Here is a 20,480-nt window from a genome sequence, read left to right on the forward strand (position 1 = left end):
CGCAATGTCCTTTCACCGCCTTTCACCTAACAAAGATAAAATTCTGTTCGCGTAGTTATCAACAATTAAGCTGCCTCATTATTTCTTACAATATACTAAAATAGTACTATTACCGCACAAAAATGTCAAATTTTACATCCTCTACGAAGACGCCCTTTCCCGGGGGAAGTAATAGCACGTCCATTACGGAAGTTCCGGGGCGCGGCATGACGTTCTCGCTGGTTGGGTTTCCCCAACGGCGTCCGTGATATCGACAGGCGACGTCAGTTGTCCTTAAAAAATTATAAAATCAGAAAGTGCCATAAACAATGACTAACGGTCGCAGGCGAGAGGACGTTCAGAAGGCGCGACCACCTAACCATTTGGTTCTGTCAAACGCAGTCAGGGCCCGTGACTCGTAGTCCCACTCGGAGCAGTAAATAACTCGTCGTGAACAAAGAACCGGGGGAACGCTCTTCCCGGTCGATGCAAATGTGCACGCGTGCACTTGCTTAGGCACGCGGAGACAGGTGCATTTTAAACAGCCTCGACCGAGACCATTCAGTCGCCCTGGAGGCGGCCCAGGGGAGGAAAGGTCTCTCGAAATGAACAACAAAAGGAAAACTCGATGTCTCGCCCTTCCCCTTCGTCGCAGTCCTTTCAGTTTCTCATCTTGGGCCCCTTCGCGCCCCCTGACGATCCCGCTCGCTCTCGCCGGATACTTCGCATTTTAAATTCGCCTCGATTGAATTACCCCCGCCACCGTCCCTCCTGCCCGACCATCGAGCGTGCATCCTCGGCGAGCGTTCGTCCTATTTTCTTACAGGAAAGAAGGCTCTTTCGGTGAGAAGAAAAAAGCTCCTCGCGACGTGATCCCGGGAGCGGATGCGCCGCGTCGAGTCGATGCTCCGTAACGCCGGATAATTATCGATTCCTTCTTGTCACGGCGATGTCGAGTGGTCGAGTAGTCGTAGGGTCGAGTATGCGAGAACGCTCATTCTTGTCGGGCCGCTTCTTCCGCCGATCCCCATATCCGGGGCTCGTTATCGAGCCGGATATCGCGGAGACTTTAAAGAGTCAAGAGCGATGACAACGTTTCTTCTGAGGAGTTTGCATAATCGACTTTTTTTTGCGCGTTGATGCCTGTCGATTTTTACAGTTTAATCCTTTCAGTCCTCGATATCCGATATTCGCTTTGTTATAACTTTAAACGTGTACAAATTATGGATGGATGTCCACGGTTAGATCAGGTATCGACTTGTTACAATTAGTGTTAAGGGGTTATATGCAGTTATCATAGGCGAAACTCAAGAATTTTTGTAATAACTAAAATGTATTTTCTGATCGAAACAGAACGCGATTTCATAGTACAATTATTGAAGTTAATATATAATTTTTTTTTGCGGTGACCATGCTGTCTCAAAAAGTATTTCACCGATCGGCTTCAAATTTGTAGGGCTCATTCTACACATAGAGGACTACTGAACGAACTAACGATTCTTTTTTTGTATGAAAACTTGCTGTTTTATTAAGGAAAAGTGAAAATGTTATAAGACGAAAAAAATGATTTTTCAGTAAAACTGCCATTTTGGTAAAAATCAGAATTTCAAAAAATCCTTCGTTCATTCAGCAGTCCATGTGTAGAATGAGTCCTAAAAATTTGAAGGTGAAATATTTTTTGAGATATCGTGCTCACCGCAAGAAAAAACTTCGGAAAATTGCTGTACCTCGCCGATTTTTTAACATATCTTGTAATGTGGTGGATCGGTAGCTCCCCCACATTAAAGGGAAATCGCGTCCTCGAGGAGGAAGGGGTAGCTGCCGACCCCCCCTACATACCGTTAGCGCAAATAAGTTGCGCGCGAGCGTCACTAGCGAACGCCCGAACGTTAATTAGGGGACATCGTAAGAGATAATTGTGGAAAATAATACGGCATATTAGAGAAAATAAGGGTTTTGTATGGGATTGGAATCGACTCCGGGAGATTCGGGCCGAGAGGATGTTCGGAAGAATAATGCTACGGCCTTAAGAAGCTGCACGCCTTGGGGTTCGCCCATGCGACTCAAAGTACCGTTAGGATTTTGGGCCGCCATACGATCCTGTTGCGCGCGGCGAGGCACAGGCCGCCGTCGCCGCGCTGCTCCGGGACCGCGGGAGTATTGGTCGGCCGTGCGGCGTCGCCGAGCCGGAACCAATCAAAGCTCCGCTCGCGAGGCCGCCCGGCCAATCCGCGCCCCGGATACTGCCGAAAAAGGACCCGGCACCGCGTGCGTGCCAGGACCTGCGATCATTCCGAGGATTGCTGTACTCGAGGGAAGTGTCACACCGCCAAGTGAAGACAAAGAAAGGAGACCGACAAGTCCTAAAAGGCCGAAACTTCAGAAAACAATCACCGAACGTCGCCCCCCGCCCAAGTGAGTCTTAGGGGAAGATCCACGAAAGTAATAGGGGAAGATTCGCGAAAGTCATAGGGGAAGATCCGCGAAATTCATAGGGGAAGATTCCACGATAATCGGGAGACGTCCGTGAAATCTTTGGGATAATAAAATAATTGTACAATTCGCTAGGGAGTCTTGGGGGAAATAACGCGTAGCGAGGCACGCGAGGGCGTTCGCGAGTGGCGGTCGCGGCATATGATAAGTAGCCGCGTTACGGCCGAGAACCCGCAAAGCTCACGCGCAAATTCGGTTCCAGAGATTAGGATTTAGGGCCGCCGACGTGCGGCTGGCGCCCAACGAGTGTAAAAGTGTGTACAATAATAAAGAATTTTATATCAAACAAAAAAATCGAAACTAAGCGCCCTTTATTGTGACGAAAGCCACGTCGCAATCTTAACAAAAGAAAATTATATATTAAGTTCAATAATTGTACTATGAAGTCACGCTGTTTTTTATTAAAAAATGCATTTTAGTTATGAAAAACAATTCTTGAATTTCGCCTATGACAACTGCATATAACCCTTTAAGGGGATGTGAAAAGTGGCATCCGAGGGGTCAATCGTTCATGAAATTTTTCTCCAAAGTGACGGTACCGAATCGTTTCAAACTTTACAACGTAATTATGGAGGCTATAAAGAAGGTCCTGATACTCATGAGATTTCATTTTTATTACAAATTTTAAACTACCTATAAACAAGTTTAAACAAAAACTGAAATTTCATGAGTGTCAGGAATTTTCTTATATCCTCTGTATTCACCTTGTAACGTCTGAAACGATTCGGTACCCCCCCCCCCCTCCGTTTTGAAAAAAGTTTTATAAACGGGACCTCATTGACGCCACTTTTACATCACCCTAAAGTCAGGATAGTTGCATAGTATAGGATAAATTAGATAGATTTAATTTTGAAAAACTGAGAGAGCTGCTGTTCTTGATGTATGAGTATTCGCTGGAATATTGTAAATGACAGATATATCTGTCACCGTTTTCGATCAGTTGGTCTGAAAGGGTGAAAAAGAAATTCGTTTCGGGTACAGAAATGGCAAGTTTCGAAGAACGTACCTACTTTTTGAGTGATACGAGCTGAAAAAGGCGACTTTTAAGTTTTGTAATGTAGTTCAAGTGATACTCTTCCGGAAACTGTTCTCGAGGCGCATTTTACATTAGTTTCTCACCTGCGGCATCCTTGGCGACGTTCCAGTCAACTTTTGAACGTGCTACTATTCTTCACCCTCTCAAAGGGGGTAAAACTTTCGGAAGCTATCGTCGCTTTAATGTCTTGATTGACCGTCCAAATTTTCATCTTCATTGCAACTAACACATGACTTGTAATTCATACATGGCTTTGAAAAAATTTCAAATTTCTGCCCCCGCTGCTTTTTTAATCAGTAAATGTTAAGTGATTTTCAGGGTATCAGAAAGATATAAGAGGCTAAGTTACATATTTTATTTTAGTTCAACGGTATCATATATGCATTGTTATAAATAAAATCATTATCCACGATTCAAATAAATATTGCTAAGCATAAAATATTTTTGAGAGGGCTTAGATGGCAGAAGGAACTGAATAATTACTGGACGATAACAAATACCTACTCATAACAAAGAATCAGACAAAAACATATAAAAACAACGAAAAGAGCTAAAAGGTTCGCGAAGACGTCAACGAACGCAATGCTTAACTGCATTAGAAAAGAAAATTTTTCCAGACTAGCATCATATCCTAAAATGCACCGTATACCTCAGACATACGCGCAAGAATTTTCAGACTTGAAAAACTTTGGCTTTCGCCGAATGCCTCCACATCTTAACATTCAATTTCGCGTCATTGGAAATGTATACAGCATGCCGATGAAAGTGTACGATAGAGAACACTAATTTCTACATTTCAGGAGTTCAGTGACAGAGGAGTCACAACGATTTTGTTATTATCGCACATGTACGCATTGCGGTCTGCAACCTTTAGCACTTCTTCGGATCGAGTACATACCGGACAGAGGGTATCAACCACCCTTGTACATACTTATCAACCCTCGCGGGCGCCTTTGAGAACTTACTTTGTTATTATTCAATTCTTTGTTATTATAAATTTATTTTGTTAATATCGCACATGTAAGCATTGCGGTCTGCTACCTTTAACACTTCTTCGGATCGAGTACATACCGGAAAGAGGGTATCAACCACCCTTGTACATACTTATCAACCCTCGCGGACGCCTTTGAGAATTTACGAGGGCAAAGCACGCGTAGGGTGCGAACGTAGCACAGTCACGTTTGTTGTCACGAGCGATAAGAATACGAACCACCCCAAATACTTATCGAAACGCACGTAGGTGACAGTCGGTGATTATCGAGATCCAAACGACAACCACGTGACAACGTGCCAACTTTTACAAGTCCCCATAAAAACGATATGCGTGTTCCAACGCAGTTCTCACCGTTGGCAGAAAAACGACACAATCTGAAAATCAACCCTTGCACGAAAAGAATTAATTTCTTACTTGCTCTACTTTTAGATTTTTAGCCATACCATGTATTACATAAATTACTGTTTACTCAAATCATTAACGGAAATCATCTTCTCTTATCACGAGCAATATATTATTATACGATTTAACAAATAGCGTTAGTTTTGTAATATGTTGCAATCCTAGTACCCGAAACGGAAGGGTCAAATATATCGGACTGTACAAACAGGGAACAAGTGACTTCTACCTTTGATTTCAGCAAAATGCAACCTAAAATACTTGCAAATAAATAAGTAGTGAGGAATATTGCTATGTTTCATACAGTTAGTCAAGTGTCAATTAATACTTTATTAAAAACCATGACGCGAAAAAGAAATACAAAAATGAAGTGAAGTTCCTCCTTTCAAATTTATCTGCCATTGCACTCTTGTGAAATGAAATACTTAAAAAACAATCAAATTTCGTTGACACTGATATTTCAATCCTGCAACATTTCGTGCAGACAAAACACTTAAAATATGCTTTTGACGGTGCATCAAAATGTTTGCCATTCGCTTTGTTTTCCAATTTTTATCAACCTGTGCCACGTGTTGAGCCACATTTTTTACACAAAATGGTTCAACCAAAATTATCAACGAGTTCGCTCTCGCACGATAATAAAAAAAACGGTTACTTTCTTCTTTACGTTTACATCCAATTAAAAATGTATATTTCTGTTGTTTTTACATTTCGCTTATAATGAGAGTCTGCATTAAATAATCAGATAAAGCATAACGCTCCGAAGCATTTTTGTATACCTATAACTGGTGGAATTCCTCTTTCTTTTTCAAGCGATACCAACCGCACCGACTATATGAATTTGTGGCTTTCTCCACAGGAATAATATTCAAATTTTGCTCCGTTGTTTTCGCTTGGGGGAAAGTTTGAAAAATCCTCACGGTTAAAGAGGAGCATTCGTAAGCTTCCGCGATACTCGGGGTTACGCCCCTAAAAAAAGGGAAGCTCGTTACTTTCTTCTGGAGGCTTTCATAAACTTTTGTAGAAAATCAATGGACTATCGTCTAGGGCATCAAACTCTTGGAAAAGGGACTCGAAGCCGGAGGGTGTATATGCCCCTAGCTGACGCTGCTCATCTCGATAGAACAACCGTGACTGCGAACATAATTTCTGACTCTAGGCATACATGCTCCGTCCTGCACGTGTGGGCATTATCTGTGATAACACGTATACCAAGATACAGTATACCAGGACCTGATAAGGACCTCCAGATTCATATTTTTTACAGTAGTATAAGTTGTCTCCAACTCATTTAAACCCATCGCTAAACCTCTCTATTTTCTGGAAGTAAAACGAAATTTTCAAAATTGACAATTATTAATAATTTTCCACGTTCTGATGAAGTAAATTCTTTGATCTTATACCGAACATCCATAAAAATATATATTCCGTTTTACGTAAGGTTTAGGTTATCAGTGTAGGAAATAATACACCATAGAAAATAATACTCTGAGCAGCCCTGGAAAAATTAAATAATTATGCTACAATATTTCCTGCACTTTTACAATATTCTTCGTAATAATAATCAAAAGGAGTTCAATCCCAGACAGCACAACGACGACTAAAAGATGTCTAAAAGATGACAAATTTTCTGAAAAGTCATCGTTTGGTAATAACCTATAGTTGGTAAAACGAAGACGAATCTTATACACCGGATTTTGGCAACTTTTGGTCAAGGCTAAAAAATGACGATTCATCATCTTTTTGTCAAGATTAAAAGATGACTAAATGCAGATATCTTTTCCCCAGGTTATATTCGATGTTTTTTCGTCGACTTCAGAGTGTAGTTTTCAGTAATCTCTTCTTCTTCACTCTTCTCCTGGGCGGAACGATTACACCTTGATATGGACTTTCTAACATAGTAAAGACAGCTCTTCACTTCCTCTATTAGGTACCCATACAGAGATATATTTTAGTCTGGTATATTTAGCAAAATGTAATGTTAGACATCTTTTAGATATCTCTTCGTCGTACCCAAAAAGAGGGCTTGAAAACGACAGTTTTTCGGCGTCTCTACGGTAGATGTGCTTTCCGGGATTTTTCATAGACTAACAAGTTGTAAGACATTAGTTACGTCTGAATGCGCTCCTGCACATAGGTGCATCTTTTCGTTTTTCTGGAAGTCTATTACTGCCGGCAAAAAGGGCAGATCCAGCATCGACTCTACTCTTACACGCACTTGGTTCTCCTGCTTTGGTCCTCCTGAGACAAAGGCTTTCAGCCCTTTTCGATTTCGCGCTTGAACAGGCCCCTCGTTATCCACCTCCTTCGGTAAATGACTTCCGGCCGATCCTTCGCACTCCAAACCGATAACCCCCTCTGAATATGACTTCGATTTATCTCAGAATTACAATGCATCGTTCAACTTTCCTCAAATTTTCTAACTTTAGCCGCTGTGCTAAAGAAATCCTGGAGAAAACTAGAATGAAAAAAGTGCCTCTCTAATTTCTGATTACACAAGGAATTCGTAAATAAGTACCGACTAGTTTTCTAAACATCATTTATAACCGAAAAAATTATTCGATCGGGACGTAAAATTGTCAGAAAGTAATCAATTATACCGCTGCACGATTATCCAATAAACTCAATGTGTGGTACCTGCCTCATGTTTGCTTCTCTCGAAATCAATATCTTTTAATATTGAACACTTTTTCAATGTTTAGCACAATTATATGTTATTCTCGAGTTGATAATATCTGTAACCGATGGACCTCCATCCTTCGAATTCACAATTTCATATTAACATAACTTCTGATTGCTCACCAAATTACAATAAATTAAATTTTCCTATATCCTTTACTATGCATTGAGAAAAATTGTCGATATAAACAAGATATTAAATATTCGTTCTATCGTTATTACTGATGATAAATCATTATCTATTCCTCCAATGTTTGTGTTTAAAGAAATGTTCTGAATGGACATCTTACCCGTATATATGTGATTCTCACACAAATTATTGTAAATAGTCCTTTTCTCGTGATCTCGAGAATTATCAATCGACATTCACAAGCATTAATTCAAGTTTCCCGGAAAATTACTCTGCATTGTCAAACCTTCTTTCCGTGTCCACTTTCCTGTTTTTTTGTTCTCTGGAACCTGGGGAAATCTGAAGACATCGTCTGAGAATGGCCACGACACGGAAAGTCGTCGCTTCTACGAGCATTTCTTTTAGTGCTTCCAGTCGAAAGCCTCTGCCTTCGAATTACAAGAAAGCTTTATAATTACCGACTGGGCACATTTACCTCAACTCGGAGAAAGAAAAGAATATATTTCACCGAGAGACACAAACCCCGTGAGCGCAAGTAAAAGGCACTATCCGTGATACAATTAAAATTGTCACTACAAAAAAGGCTCGGACGTTAACAAACAATAACATCAATTGAACGTATTTGCACAACTTGTGCGGTTGCTGAATAAATTGTAAGACACCATTCTTGTACCAATCTTATCAAAGTTTCAGACAATATTCCCTGTAGTACCCACAGACGAAACTTAAGTACCACCTTAATTACCACTCTCAATAAATAAATAAAATATCACAGTGATACTGTCGATAATTTAATGAGTTACTTAATCCCCTAAGTATTTGATGGAATTTCCGTTTATTCTCCAGAATTGGAGTTTCATCCATTGAACTAACATCTACCCATCCTGTTGGTTTCAGGAGCGAGGAGTCGTACAATATTTACACGGAAAGCATGCCTTGGTTAAGGATACCTTTCGCACAAGAAGAAAGGCGGCAGAGATTGGCTCGAGCTCTCGACGTGCAAGCTATACCGACACTGGTCATTCTCGATCCTAAGGATAACATTATCACTCTCGAAGGTCGAGCGGAGCTTCTGGAGGATCCCGAGGGATTGGTAAGGTGTTTGAGATTCCGAAGTCATCCATTTACAAGTCCCTTATTGACATTGAACCCGTGGAATTTTATTTGTTGTAGAATTTTCCGTGGACGAATCAACTGGTGAATATTCTGACAGAGAAGTACGCTACATCGCTTCACGATGCTCCGGCCATTATTCTCTTCGTGGGTGAGTCAAACGCTACGCATAATTAGCCATTGCCGTTTCGCCGGAGCTTGCTTCCAATTGAATAATGAACAGACTTGAGACCCACTTGGTCGTTAACCGTTCTCCAGTGCAGGTGATCTCTCTAAGTGATAACTCATGCCTCGTCTCGTCTATGTATTACATAACCCTTTAGTATCGGCCTATGCCATATCGCCAAATTCTGATTTTTGCTGTTTTTATTATACAACCCAAAACAACTCTTATTGTTAATTACGTTAATGCATGTAGGGTGCTTCGATCAAGATCGGACGTGCTTAAAAGAAATAATTTCTATACAAATTTAAATAAATTACAATTATTGTCGAAAACAAAAGCAGTGCATCTTTAACCGTTTAATTACGAAGCGCCACTATAGTGGCCCCCTTCATTCCCATGTATTCAAAGCGACAATTGAATATCGTATTCATATTAAGTATTAGCTATCCGCACAGGTGGTACATCTCTACGTCCGAATCCGCCGTTGTTAAAGGGTTAATGAAACACCAGACGTGTAAATGGGGCAGCCACTGATCTTGTGGGTCTCAAAAGCAAGTACAAGTCTAATTGAATGAATCGGATTGCACCGCTACACAGCTCAAAGCGCGTTCAATACCGATCGTTCTTTTTCTACCTACAAAGCTTATCTTTCAATTGTATAAATTCTAGCCGTGCAGTAAGCGTTACGATTAATGCCAAATTATACTTTTTGATCTTTCTTTGGTTGTATCAATGCAGAAGTGGTGTAACTTACTTAAAGTAATTCTTGTGCATTGTCTTCAATGCCGTGTGTCTGTATTTTCCTTGAAAGACTGAACAACCATTTAAAGTACCGCCCTGATACTTCCACTTAAAATATATTTTTTACTTCAATTTCATTCTAACAGTGACAAAAAAAGTGTAATAAAAGAAAAGCGGTATAGCCGACTGTCTTTTAACATTTTCCTTTCGCGCTCACCTGCATATGTGTGGCTTGCAGAGGGCGACGATTGCGAGATCTACTTTGGCGAAGGTGTTCTTTTGCCAGCTGCTGAAGTCTACAGGCGAGACCAACCCGACTACGACCCAAATTACGACGATCCGGATGGGATGCTCCAGTTTTATATTGCATTAGACGTAAGTGCTCGCGTTTTAACCCACGGTTGAATCCCGAGCTCCGAAATCTTAACAAGTCCGCGCCACCGGAACGGGACGATCCTAGTTTGCTTTTATCGTCACTTGCCTTTTGCGCATTCAGAAGTGCACCGAGTTCAACTACGGTAATTACCACGATTAACGCTAGTAATTGCACCCGTAATTTATCACTTTCGCCTAACTACGAGGGTCCAGATTACATATTTCAGTTTCGTATCGCTTTTTCACTCGCAAACGGGTGATTCGACTTTTGATCCGCAATTTCCAAAGTCGGTAAACTAACGAAACTCTGGCTGATGGTACAATAACGTTTATATCATTATCGTTTTGTTTCGCGTTTACGATGACGTATACGCGTAACTTTCAACAATTATTCTGATTAACAATGACGACAATATCCGCGATTTGAGGATCGACGCAACTATTCTAGGACCCTATACGCTTAATGATCTCATAAAATTAGGACGATCGGAACACTTTCATTAGCCAAATATGGATCATTTTTGCCACACATAGAGTGTATATCATTGCATCGATCGGATACAACTCTTGAGAACCTTATTTTTCAGGGTGAAACATCAGATATATTGCGCGAGTTCGTAGGATTAGATGATGCGGTGCCACTTCTAACAGCAATCGATATCCCACGAGGAGTCTATGCCGTCATGGAAGATGGGGCTGAGATCACCGTAGACTCCGTTCAACAGTTCGTCGACGGCTTCCGAAATAATAAACTTCCAATGAACAAGATCACAACAGTGCACAAATCTACCACGTAACCTAATACAAGAATTGTTGATTCGTCCGAATCTGCAAACCAGCGATCCAATCTGCCCAACGATCGTGTGATTTACAATTTCAGGACCGAAGGAAGTTTGAACTCGGGGAGAGCTTCGTCAGCAAAACCGTGCTTAGATCATGTAAAAAGTATCTCATAGCCATGTAAAAGTAATCCAAAGACATACACGATAGATCATGAATGATATAGTGAGGATAAATTGTATATTTAAAGATGAATATTTAACATGTGATGTGTAGGTATTTAAGGACATCCTCAAGATTTGGTTATTACCAGACGAATAAAACTGTTGGAGGTTCATTCGTAAGACGGATTTATTGTCGAGCGTTTCTATTTCTCTAACCACCTTACAACGCAATTACCGTACCTCGGACAAATATAAACCTATAATCGCATACGTTCTGACTTCGCTATCACTATTAAAATTAGATATTAGTATTTACAATTATCACTGAACATTGTTAAATGTAAAGCCTGTTATATTATTTTAGAAAGTTTTCAGTTTTTTCCATTCAATTATTTAAGAATCAGTCATACATAAAGTATGAACATCTGTAGGCGTTTATTATATCATTGTGATGAAGATAATACGAAAATGACGCTACTACAAAACAGTCATTTTGTTACTAAAACTTTGTTGATCAATTATGCATTACTGTTCAGTGAATAGCGCAGACACTACTCCCTTCATAAACCTACTAAACAATACATTTGTAATTTCTGCTTCGATATATCCTCAGTTTGCAAAAATGTACATAACCCGTTCATGTAATTTTCCCGGATTCAAACGAATCGTGTCAACATTAGAAATTAACCACATTTATACATGATTTAAATGCATGAAATATAAAATACAATTAAATCTAAGACGTCGCAGGTCTAAAATTTAAATACAACATTCAAATATATACAAAATTATCCTAAAATTGATCGTTTGTCAAATGTAACAAAATTAAATCCGATTCTTTGACAATGAATCTCAACATTGTTACCAGTTTTGTGATCTACGTTTGTAATTAATATCTTCTAGTTAATAATTTAAAAAGGAAAGTTGAATGTTAAAATTCTTTTCCTGTTATATTTGTTATTCACCATACCATATCCACTTTCTTACCCTCAGTCATTGAATGAGAAGAGCTGCCAAGGCATCGAAAAATTTTGGTCGTTCTTGGGTTTTCAGTCTTATTACTGCACAAAAACATTGAAAACATTAGCATTTCATTTAACGTTCGTACATACCGCGATACATTTATTACACTTAAAAAATAGCATAGGATAAGTTCTTACTTGTAGTGTCAAAGTAGTCAGGTTCAATTGTTGAGTTTGTGTTCTTTGCAGCTCTTTCAAACGCTCGACCAAACAGACTTAAACAAATGAAATATTATCAGACAAGAGACTTCTCAATGAGTTAGACAAAATTATGTATCTAAAATTTTCGCGCCTCCAAAAAGTTATAGAAAATTTATATAATTTATCGACAAAACAATGCAGTTTCATATATTTTTTAAATTATATGTTAATAAAAGACAATTAAAAAAGTAAAAAGCTAATTGATAATATTTCTACCTTTTCCAATTTTTTCTTAATTCTAAATGCACAATGTTGTGACTGTTTTACAATCAAGTACTTTGTGGCACTATAATTATATTATTTAATACTAATGTTACTATATTACATTTACTAACCTTCTTGGTTGTTCTTCACAAACAGGAGGGACTCCAATAGCGAGGCAAGTGCCTTCTTCTATATCGTAAGAAGCAGATGCAACGAGTGGCAAACCTCGCAATCGCCTGTTCTTGGATGAATTGACAAATGCTTTCAAAATAAATTGAGCCAACATAAGTAATGAGTGAGGATGTCTAAATAGATGACTATCCAAAGTTCCATCTGGGACAACAACGTATAAGAATGGACCAGCATTCATAACTTGTTTCATCTCTAAAATTCCCTGTACTGTTTTGAAAATATTGGTAAGCATTAATTTTGCTCTGTCTAGACCCATCTCCAAAACATCCTTCTTCATTCGGGAAAGACAATCCAGTGAATCTAGAAAGCAATGTTGTGGCAATCTTTCTTTTGACTAAAACACACAAGATAAGTATAAGTAACCATACACCTTTAAGGTGCAGAAATTAAAAGTACTAAAAACATATGCATTGTGATTTACCGATGACTCAAGAAGAGCTAACATTGCATATACCACATCAGAAGCGCAATATTTAAACTTATAACCATATTGCAACGTAAAACTGGCTCCAACGATACTGTCAACATTGTATTTACCAGCCAACTTTTCCACCATTTGCCTAAAACCTTGTCTAAGATCAAGATCCATTGCGGCAAACCGCTGCCGAGATTGAACTAATGGTAAACCCATTTCTGCTAACAGTTCTCTCAAACGTTTCTCGCCTCTATGAGACCATAATCGAAGCGCCACTGCAGTAGGCAATGAATGTCGTAAACTCGCTTCAACAGTCCAGTGACGATAAAGTGCTAGTTGTAAGCTATGAAGTGTTGGTAAGCATAATATACGTATAATATAATATTTCATTCATTGCAACCTTTTTTCCTCGCTTAGAAATTGATTGTCACTATATTGCTATATCTCATCATACTGTGGACTAAAAAGAACTAGTTGTGAAACTAGATGTGTTCATTTACACAACATTAACAAAGGATACTCTTTATCATACGTAATCTTGACTGCCATTTGCTGCTGCTTCTCCGTATTAATACCTTGTCTATGGTTTAAACGTGAAATATGACCTTGCAAGTTACCTGCTTCTAAAATACTTTTTTCAGACTCCACCTTATTAAGTATAATCTGTTCCGTTGCACCCACAATTGCCCACCATACCATATCCATACTGTCTTTTGATAATTTCCAGGCCAATTCAAACATCAGTACAGCGCTCTGTTGATGAAATATGTAAGTATTCATTAGTAAAAATAACCAGAAACATAATAACTATTCATGGTAGATACTCATACCAGTCTACAACAAAAAAATTAAAACATGGGATTAAACAAAATGATGCTATATTAAATAAATATTAAAAAATTCTGCTCATACCGATTTGCTGTAATAACTGTACTGAGTGTACTCAAAAATAATATCGGATCTCTTTTCTTCCCATTCTCGTCTTTGACGTCTTTTAATTATATCCTCCTCATTTAACCTTCTTCTTTTTACATCTCTTGATTCATTTTCCTCTTCTACTTGAGCATCATCTTCCTCCTCATCGGACTGCATAAAAAAGAAAATTGAATATAAACAATGGTCCCAAATATTTACTAAAAATTAAAATTATTACAAAAACCTACCGAATCATCTCTAAATACATCTTCATAATCAGGTACATTTATATCTGGTTTACCAAGAATTTTTATCTGTCCTTCATTATGAATATTGCATAAATGATATGGTCTGTGACTGTCAAGAATAAAAAATATTGTGTCTTCTGGTGGTTGCAGTAAATTCATTATATCTACACTTCCTCCACAATTAATCATAATTATATTTTTCACCTGAAACATAATAATCGATAACATACAAAGTTGACTTTAGAATACTAGTAGGCAACTTATAATTGTTGTGTACATGTCTGAATCAGACACTTAAATCCAATATCATCTGATAAGTAAATATAAATATTTTAATGCAGTTACCTCTGTATAATTTTCTTCGTATGCACATATCACATCTTGAACACCCTGAACTGGCACAAGCGTATACAGTGTATTATCGGTTTTAAAGAGATTTTGTAAGATTTTACAGGCACAAATTGCATCAACGTCAAAATTCACCAGTAATAAGCATTGCTGAAACAAATGTAGTATAGTGGCTAATGTTTGCATTTCCTTTACCCCTATGCTTTTAGTATCTTTTATGTAAACTAGACTTTCTGTTTTAAGCTATTTAAAAGAAATATTTCACATTAGCAGTTGAATCGTTCTAATCCTTAACCAGTACTCTGCACATTATAAATAATTGTCAAAGAATTTATTAAAGCTTTGAATAAAACAATATGACTACTACATAACAATCAGCTTGTACGTATTATTTGATTATTATATTTAATTCCAAAATAAAAACTATATAATTTAGGAAAGTAAATAATATAGACTTAAATTTTGTCAATGCAAAGAGAATGATTTTTAAACTTTTCCAAGATCTAACAGACAGCTGCAACCATTAGGTTGCAGGAACACGTATTAACGTGTTATGAATAATTTATATACTTTATCGACTGAATGTTAGGAAAATTAAAAAACTTTTATAAATAATTAATACTGCTGAAAAGGATTTATGATACTTAACCTAATAAGATTTCGAGAAATCGGTGATATTGCTATAATGCATTTAAGAAATATTAATAACTGGCTTACTTTCCCTTGAATTACATTATAAAATTCTCTTTGTAGGTCCTCCGCAAACATTGTACAACAATTTAAATCATATAAGATAATTGTTTCATGTATCCAATAGTCAGCCTTGCCGCGGAAAGTAAAAACAAACGGCACTGCACTCTGCCGGTTGGCAGCCATACTAACGATACTAACAGTTTTCCGAAACCACTGAAATATATAGCAGAGAGATAGATTGGATCAGAGACGAGTTGGGAGATTGCTCACGGGCAGGATCGTGCGATCGCAACCTGTGCTGCCCTCTGGTTTCGTACGTTAGCTTTCACCGTTTTTTGCCCCCAAGGGCGGCACAACGAATTTCTGATAGGAGCTCGCGTACTCACGATGGCGGTACCATCTACCAGTCGCCGTTGGCGACTCACGTAATCGTGATGGTAATACCATGCGGCAATGACCGTGGTGGCTTACCTACGCTTACAGACACTGCTCGCTTTTGATGGTAAGGGAAGAACACTCGTGACGCTCCATTTGACTTTATCTACTTATCTACTACTATTAAGTACATTGTTGCCTCGAAGTCGACGTGATGTGGAGCTTTGGGGCACGCGTCGGTGTGTCGCGTACCGAACTCTACAGCGAATCTGCGAGAGTGCGATCGTTCCTATAAATCTTCGCGCGTCCCAACCAGCCAAGCGCCAAGCTACGGGTCGACACGTTGAGTATGTGTGCGTTCGGCGCTATACTCGACGAGTATGCGTGAGAGTCGAATACTGCGAAAAATCCTCCCGAGACTTACCTAACTACAGATATAAACCGAGTCATTTCGCGTATGATTTTTACATTTCCCTCTGCTCATCTCTGCTTCAACGCATCTCTGGTAATTCTTTAATTTGCCCGTCCTGCCATCTAGTGTTACGCTTGGTTAATATTATTTATTGGGTATCAGCATCAACACGGTTCCTGGGGTTCTATGGATACTTCTATATTCTTCGGCTATGGTAACAGTTTAAGGTTAGATCTTGGGAATGAAAATAAGGTGATCCTTACAATGCTAAAGTTATTGAGAGTACATTCGGCATCGTTTTTGAATGTAGGGTCAGGTATGTTAACTAATAAAATTACATAGAAGTAAGGATTTTTGTAACACAGTTATATGTAATATTCAAATTAAATTACACTGAAGCATTTTGTTAAATGCTGCAAGTCCGTATGAGTTATTATATTTGTCTTTATTTTCACTTTGTTATAATTAGGTTTGGTTGTTTTACAATTGAAATTTGCAGCTCTGTTACATCAAGAATCATCTGCATCTATAGATTTAACTTTAACATGCAACAAAGTGAAATGGGATTTATGGAGTGCAGTTTGCTTAGAGAGACATCCAGTTATTACCAAACCTATGAATGAACTTCAAACTAGATTTAAGAAAATGTTAAATGAGATTGAATTTGAAAATAGTATGAAATCTGATCATGAATTACGTTCAGAATTGGAGCAAAAACGTTTAGAAATGAAAATGATAGACATTGATGCAGATGTAGTAATTAATGAAACAGCTCAAGATTTAGAAGATAAGTACGAAAAAGAATTTTTACAATTTCAATTTGCCCCAAGGATTACAGGTATTGATTATTTTATTATTCATCTTTCAAATAAGATCTTTAATGCATATGAATTACGAGAACATTGATTGATTACAGAAGCTGATCAAAAGAATATAACAGATTCTTTACAGCGTAAACTTGACAGGAATCTGCTTTTATTGACGGAACAAAAACTAGGAGACAATAAATATTGGTTACCTCCCCAAGGTCTTAGAAAAGAAGGAGAAACTATGAGACAGGTAAAAAATTTATATTTTTTTTTAAATTCAGAAACCATATGATTTGTACTGAATGATTTGCTTTTTAGGCAGCAGAAAGAGTTTTGGCGGATGCTTGCGGAACACAACTTAATGTTAGATTTTATGGAAATGCTCCTTTTGGTGTATATAAATATAGATATCCGAATAGTATTAGAGAACAGGGTTCTTATGGTGCAAAAATATTTTATTTTTTAGCAAAGTATTTAGGAGGCAGCATTGAAAAAAATACAAAGTATCAATGGCTTGATAGAAATGAACTTGAAGCAATTGTTCCAGCAAAAGTACATAAACGTTTATCACAATTTTTAATATCGGAATGAATGATTTAATAATTAGATAATTTTTCATTCAGAGTAGAGCATATGTGAAAAATAAGTGCAAAAAGATAAAAGAAAAACATTAAACATGAACTGGGAAGGAAACAAATCAGACATTTTTTATATTCAATGTTTTGTAAGATTGAGTGAGATATATTCATCTTTAATCTGTACATAAACAATATTAAATGTGCTGATATCACAAAATATTAGAAGCGTCCACTTCTTTTACGCCCTGTATATTTAGAATTATCTCTAACATCTTTCCCTTGCCTACGTCTTCTCTCTTTCTTTTCCAAAATCCAATCTTTACTTTTTTTAATCGATTTTCCTCTTGCCTTTTTTGCTTGTTCCCTAAAATAAAAGTGATACAATTGTATTTTTAATAATCAAAGAAATACATAATCATTAATTTAAGTTATTTAAATTCATTTATTAATGTACTTAGATAATACCTCCTTGCTATATAATTGACTGATGTTTTGTCATCACTTTCACCCAGAGCCTTTGGTAAGGGTTGAGAACCTCCTGTCATTAAAACTAAGAAAAATTTTTTGGCCTTTGTACTGTTTGGGAAATCTACAACCACACCACCAAAAAAACCAGCTTTAGTAGCATGAGTTGTTACTAATTCAATTTGATCACCATTTTCTGGATAAAACTGAAATACAGCTCTGGCTGATCTTGAGAGACTGGCGTATAAGGTTGTGAAGAATCGCTGTAACCTTTTTACAGGATTATGTGACTTTTTGTCTGCATTACATAACCACTGTAGAGCAGAAATACTAACAGCTCCGTCAAAGCAACCAGCTTTGAATGGTACACCCTGACCCATATCGTTTAATAACAAATCTCCTTCTACTTCTCTTTCTAAAGCTACATCTGTAATAATATTAGTGTGTTAATAAATATCGCCATTAATTATTTTTAAGAAACATAAATGTACATACTTAACATGGCTGGTGAAATATCAAGTCCTACCCATAAATGTCCTTGATCTTCAAGAACGCTGCCACTTAATCCAGATCCACAACCGATATCTAAAAGAAGGCATGGTTGATCTTCTGGAAGTAACAGCAATTCAATAGCTCGTTCACACATCTGCACTTGAATGTCAATCATTCGTGAACTAAAATAAATAACATATTAATGGTCATGTGTTATTAGTAAAATATAAAATAAGTCTCTCAAAAATTAAAATAAAGTCATACTTTTGTGTGTATTTTCTTGCTTCCTCTTCATTGTAAAACTGAAAAGGTAGAATAATTATGAAATTGTAGTAAAAAAAAAAGAAAAACTTTTCAACAATTCAACTTACAACTTCAGGTGGTGCCAAGTGCTCTGGTCGTTTGGCCATTATATATCTATTTTATAGTTGATGTTAATAAATTGAGAATTCTTAACAGTTTGCTTTTAGAATTAGTAACATTCGACTTCCTGCATTAATCTGTATGCCTGGGACCATATTATGATTTGATGCACAATATTAATAAAATTAAATACGATTGAAGCATTGATATTTATGTAATTAGCACGTAATATTTCAGGAAGTACTTTTTCATATAATACAATAGAATACAATTTTGTTAGTTCAGAGTTAGTAACCAGCCATGTGATTGCATGTGACATATGATTGAGCTAGGTTAAGCTCGGTCTTTGAAATACAGGGGGCCGACATTGCCATGTATTGGGGTGTAACGCTTTATGCACTACCGCCGTCTTCGGTTGGAGTAAACCCTCTTCGCGAACTAAAATATTTGGCGGGCTATTCAAATTCATTTATTAAAGGAAGGGACATTTTCGGGATTTAAAAAGTACTTACAATGATCAAAACAGACGTTGCTTAGACTGACACACAAATGTAAGAAAACAGTATATTAAACATAAAAGAAGTAACAAAAGTGTCAGTAGCGCAACGCCTGTTTTAAATCACTGTAAGAACTGAAATAATTACATTAAACATTAGTCAAAAAGTAACATATTTATTAACATAAAAATATTAATTATTATGAATGTATAAATATACAAATTCTATACNAGTGCCGCAGAGTGCTGGAGGGTGCCAGAGAGTACCGGAGAGTGCCGGCGAGTGGCCGCAGAGTGCCGCAGAGTGCCGGAGAGTGTCGCAGAGTGCCGGAGAGTGCCGGAGAGTTACCGGACAGCGCCGGAGAGTTGCCGCAGAGTGCCGCAGAGTGCCGTAGAGTATCCCAGAGTGTCGCAGAGTGCCAGAGAGTGCCGGAGAGTGCCGGAGAGTGCCGGAGAGTGGCCGCAGAGTGCCGCAGAGTGCCGGAGAGTGTCGCAGAGTGTCGCAGAGTGCCGGAGAGTGCCGCAGAGTGCCAGAGAGTGCCGGAGAGTGCCGGAGAGTGGGCGCAGAGTGACGGAGAGTGCCGGAGAATTACCGGACAGTGCTGGAGTGTTGCCGCAGAGTGCCGCAGAGTGCCGGAGAGTTGCCGGAGAGTGCCGGAGAGTTGCCGCAGAGTGCCGCAGGGTGCCGGAGAGTGCCGCAGAGTGCCGGAGAGTGCCGTAGAGTTGCCAGAGAGTGCCGGAGACTTACCGCAGAGTGACGGAGAGTGCCATAGAGTGCCCTAGCGAGGCCTACAGTGCCCTCGAGTGCCCTACAGTTCCCTAGAGTGCCCTAGAGTGCCCTAGAGTGCCCTTGAGTTCCCTAGAGTGCCCTAGAGTGCCCTAGCGAGCCCTAGAATGCCGTAGTGTCCTAGAGTGTCCTAAAGTGCCGTAGAGTGCCGTAGAGTGTCCCAGAGTGCAGAAGAGAACCGTAGAGTGCCGTAGTGTGCCGTAGAGTGCCGTAAAATGCCCTAGCATGCTCTAGATTGCCATAGAGTGCCCTAGAGTGCCCTACAGTGCCGTAGAGTGCTTTAGGGTGCGTAGGGTGCCGTATAATGCCGTTGAGTGCCGTCGAGAGCATTATATTGCATTAGAGTGCATTAGAGTGCATGACAGCACTGTAATTAGAGTGCCCTGATGCACTCTAATTATGGCACTCTAATTATG

General features: G+C 38.5%; 4 protein-coding genes across 6 annotated transcripts in view; 2 read left to right on the top strand and 2 right to left on the bottom strand.

The window, feature by feature from the left end:
* The window catches only part of LOC105703511 (nucleoredoxin), a 42,510-nt gene extending 31,281 nt beyond the window's left edge, over positions 1–11,229 (top strand). Inside the window, exons 4-7 of the mRNA XM_012431963.1 lie at positions 8,608–8,803; positions 8,884–8,974; positions 9,969–10,105; positions 10,693–11,229. Of these exons, the coding sequence (XP_012287386.1) occupies positions 8,608–8,803; positions 8,884–8,974; positions 9,969–10,105; positions 10,693–10,902 (634 nt within the window). The 3' untranslated portion in view covers positions 10,903–11,229. The remainder of the gene's footprint in view (positions 1–8,607; positions 8,804–8,883; positions 8,975–9,968; positions 10,106–10,692) is intronic.
* LOC105703505 (cell division control protein 45 homolog) lies at positions 11,219–15,459 on the bottom strand. Its single transcript, XM_012431949.2, has 9 exons — positions 15,312–15,459; positions 14,592–14,744; positions 14,247–14,450; positions 13,996–14,169; positions 13,604–13,836; positions 13,090–13,426; positions 12,608–13,002; positions 12,210–12,286; positions 11,219–12,110 (listed from the first exon to the last, which is right to left on the bottom strand). Exons 1-9 carry the CDS (start codon positions 15,360–15,362, stop codon positions 12,043–12,045), a joined length of 1,692 nt encoding a protein of 563 aa, XP_012287372.2. The 5' UTR covers positions 15,363–15,459; the 3' UTR covers positions 11,219–12,042.
* Positions 15,460–16,120: 661 nt separating this feature from the next.
* Positions 16,121–17,678, top strand: LOC105703520 (39S ribosomal protein L46, mitochondrial). 3 transcript variants are annotated; one of them, XM_012431975.1, is made up of 5 exons: positions 16,121–16,167; positions 16,237–16,390; positions 16,544–16,912; positions 16,991–17,133; positions 17,202–17,678. In XM_012431975.1, exons 2-5 carry the CDS (start codon positions 16,261–16,263, stop codon positions 17,472–17,474), a joined length of 915 nt encoding a protein of 304 aa, XP_012287398.1. In that variant the 5' UTR covers positions 16,121–16,167; positions 16,237–16,260; the 3' UTR covers positions 17,475–17,678. The 3 variants fall into 3 exon arrangements, with proteins under 3 accessions (XP_012287398.1, XP_012287407.1, XP_012287416.1); XM_012431984.1 differs by having other exon boundaries at positions 16,994–17,133; XM_012431993.2 differs by having other exon boundaries at positions 16,574–16,912; positions 17,202–17,474.
* LOC105703535 (probable 18S rRNA (guanine-N(7))-methyltransferase) lies at positions 17,604–19,120 on the bottom strand. The gene is made up of 5 exons (XM_012432007.1): positions 18,790–19,120; positions 18,683–18,720; positions 18,422–18,600; positions 17,927–18,353; positions 17,604–17,825 (listed from the first exon to the last, which is right to left on the bottom strand). The coding sequence occupies exons 1-5, from the start codon at positions 18,826–18,828 to the stop codon at positions 17,681–17,683; spliced, it is 828 nt and encodes a 275-aa protein (XP_012287430.1). The 5' UTR covers positions 18,829–19,120; the 3' UTR covers positions 17,604–17,680.
* Positions 19,121–20,480: the final 1,360 nt, after the last annotated feature.

The sequence above is a fragment of the Orussus abietinus genome, unplaced genomic scaffold, assembly GCF_000612105.2.
Source record: "Orussus abietinus isolate OABI.00-Male unplaced genomic scaffold, Oabi_2.0 scaffold38, whole genome shotgun sequence".
NCBI classification, from domain to species: Eukaryota; Metazoa; Arthropoda; class Insecta; order Hymenoptera; family Orussidae; genus Orussus; species Orussus abietinus.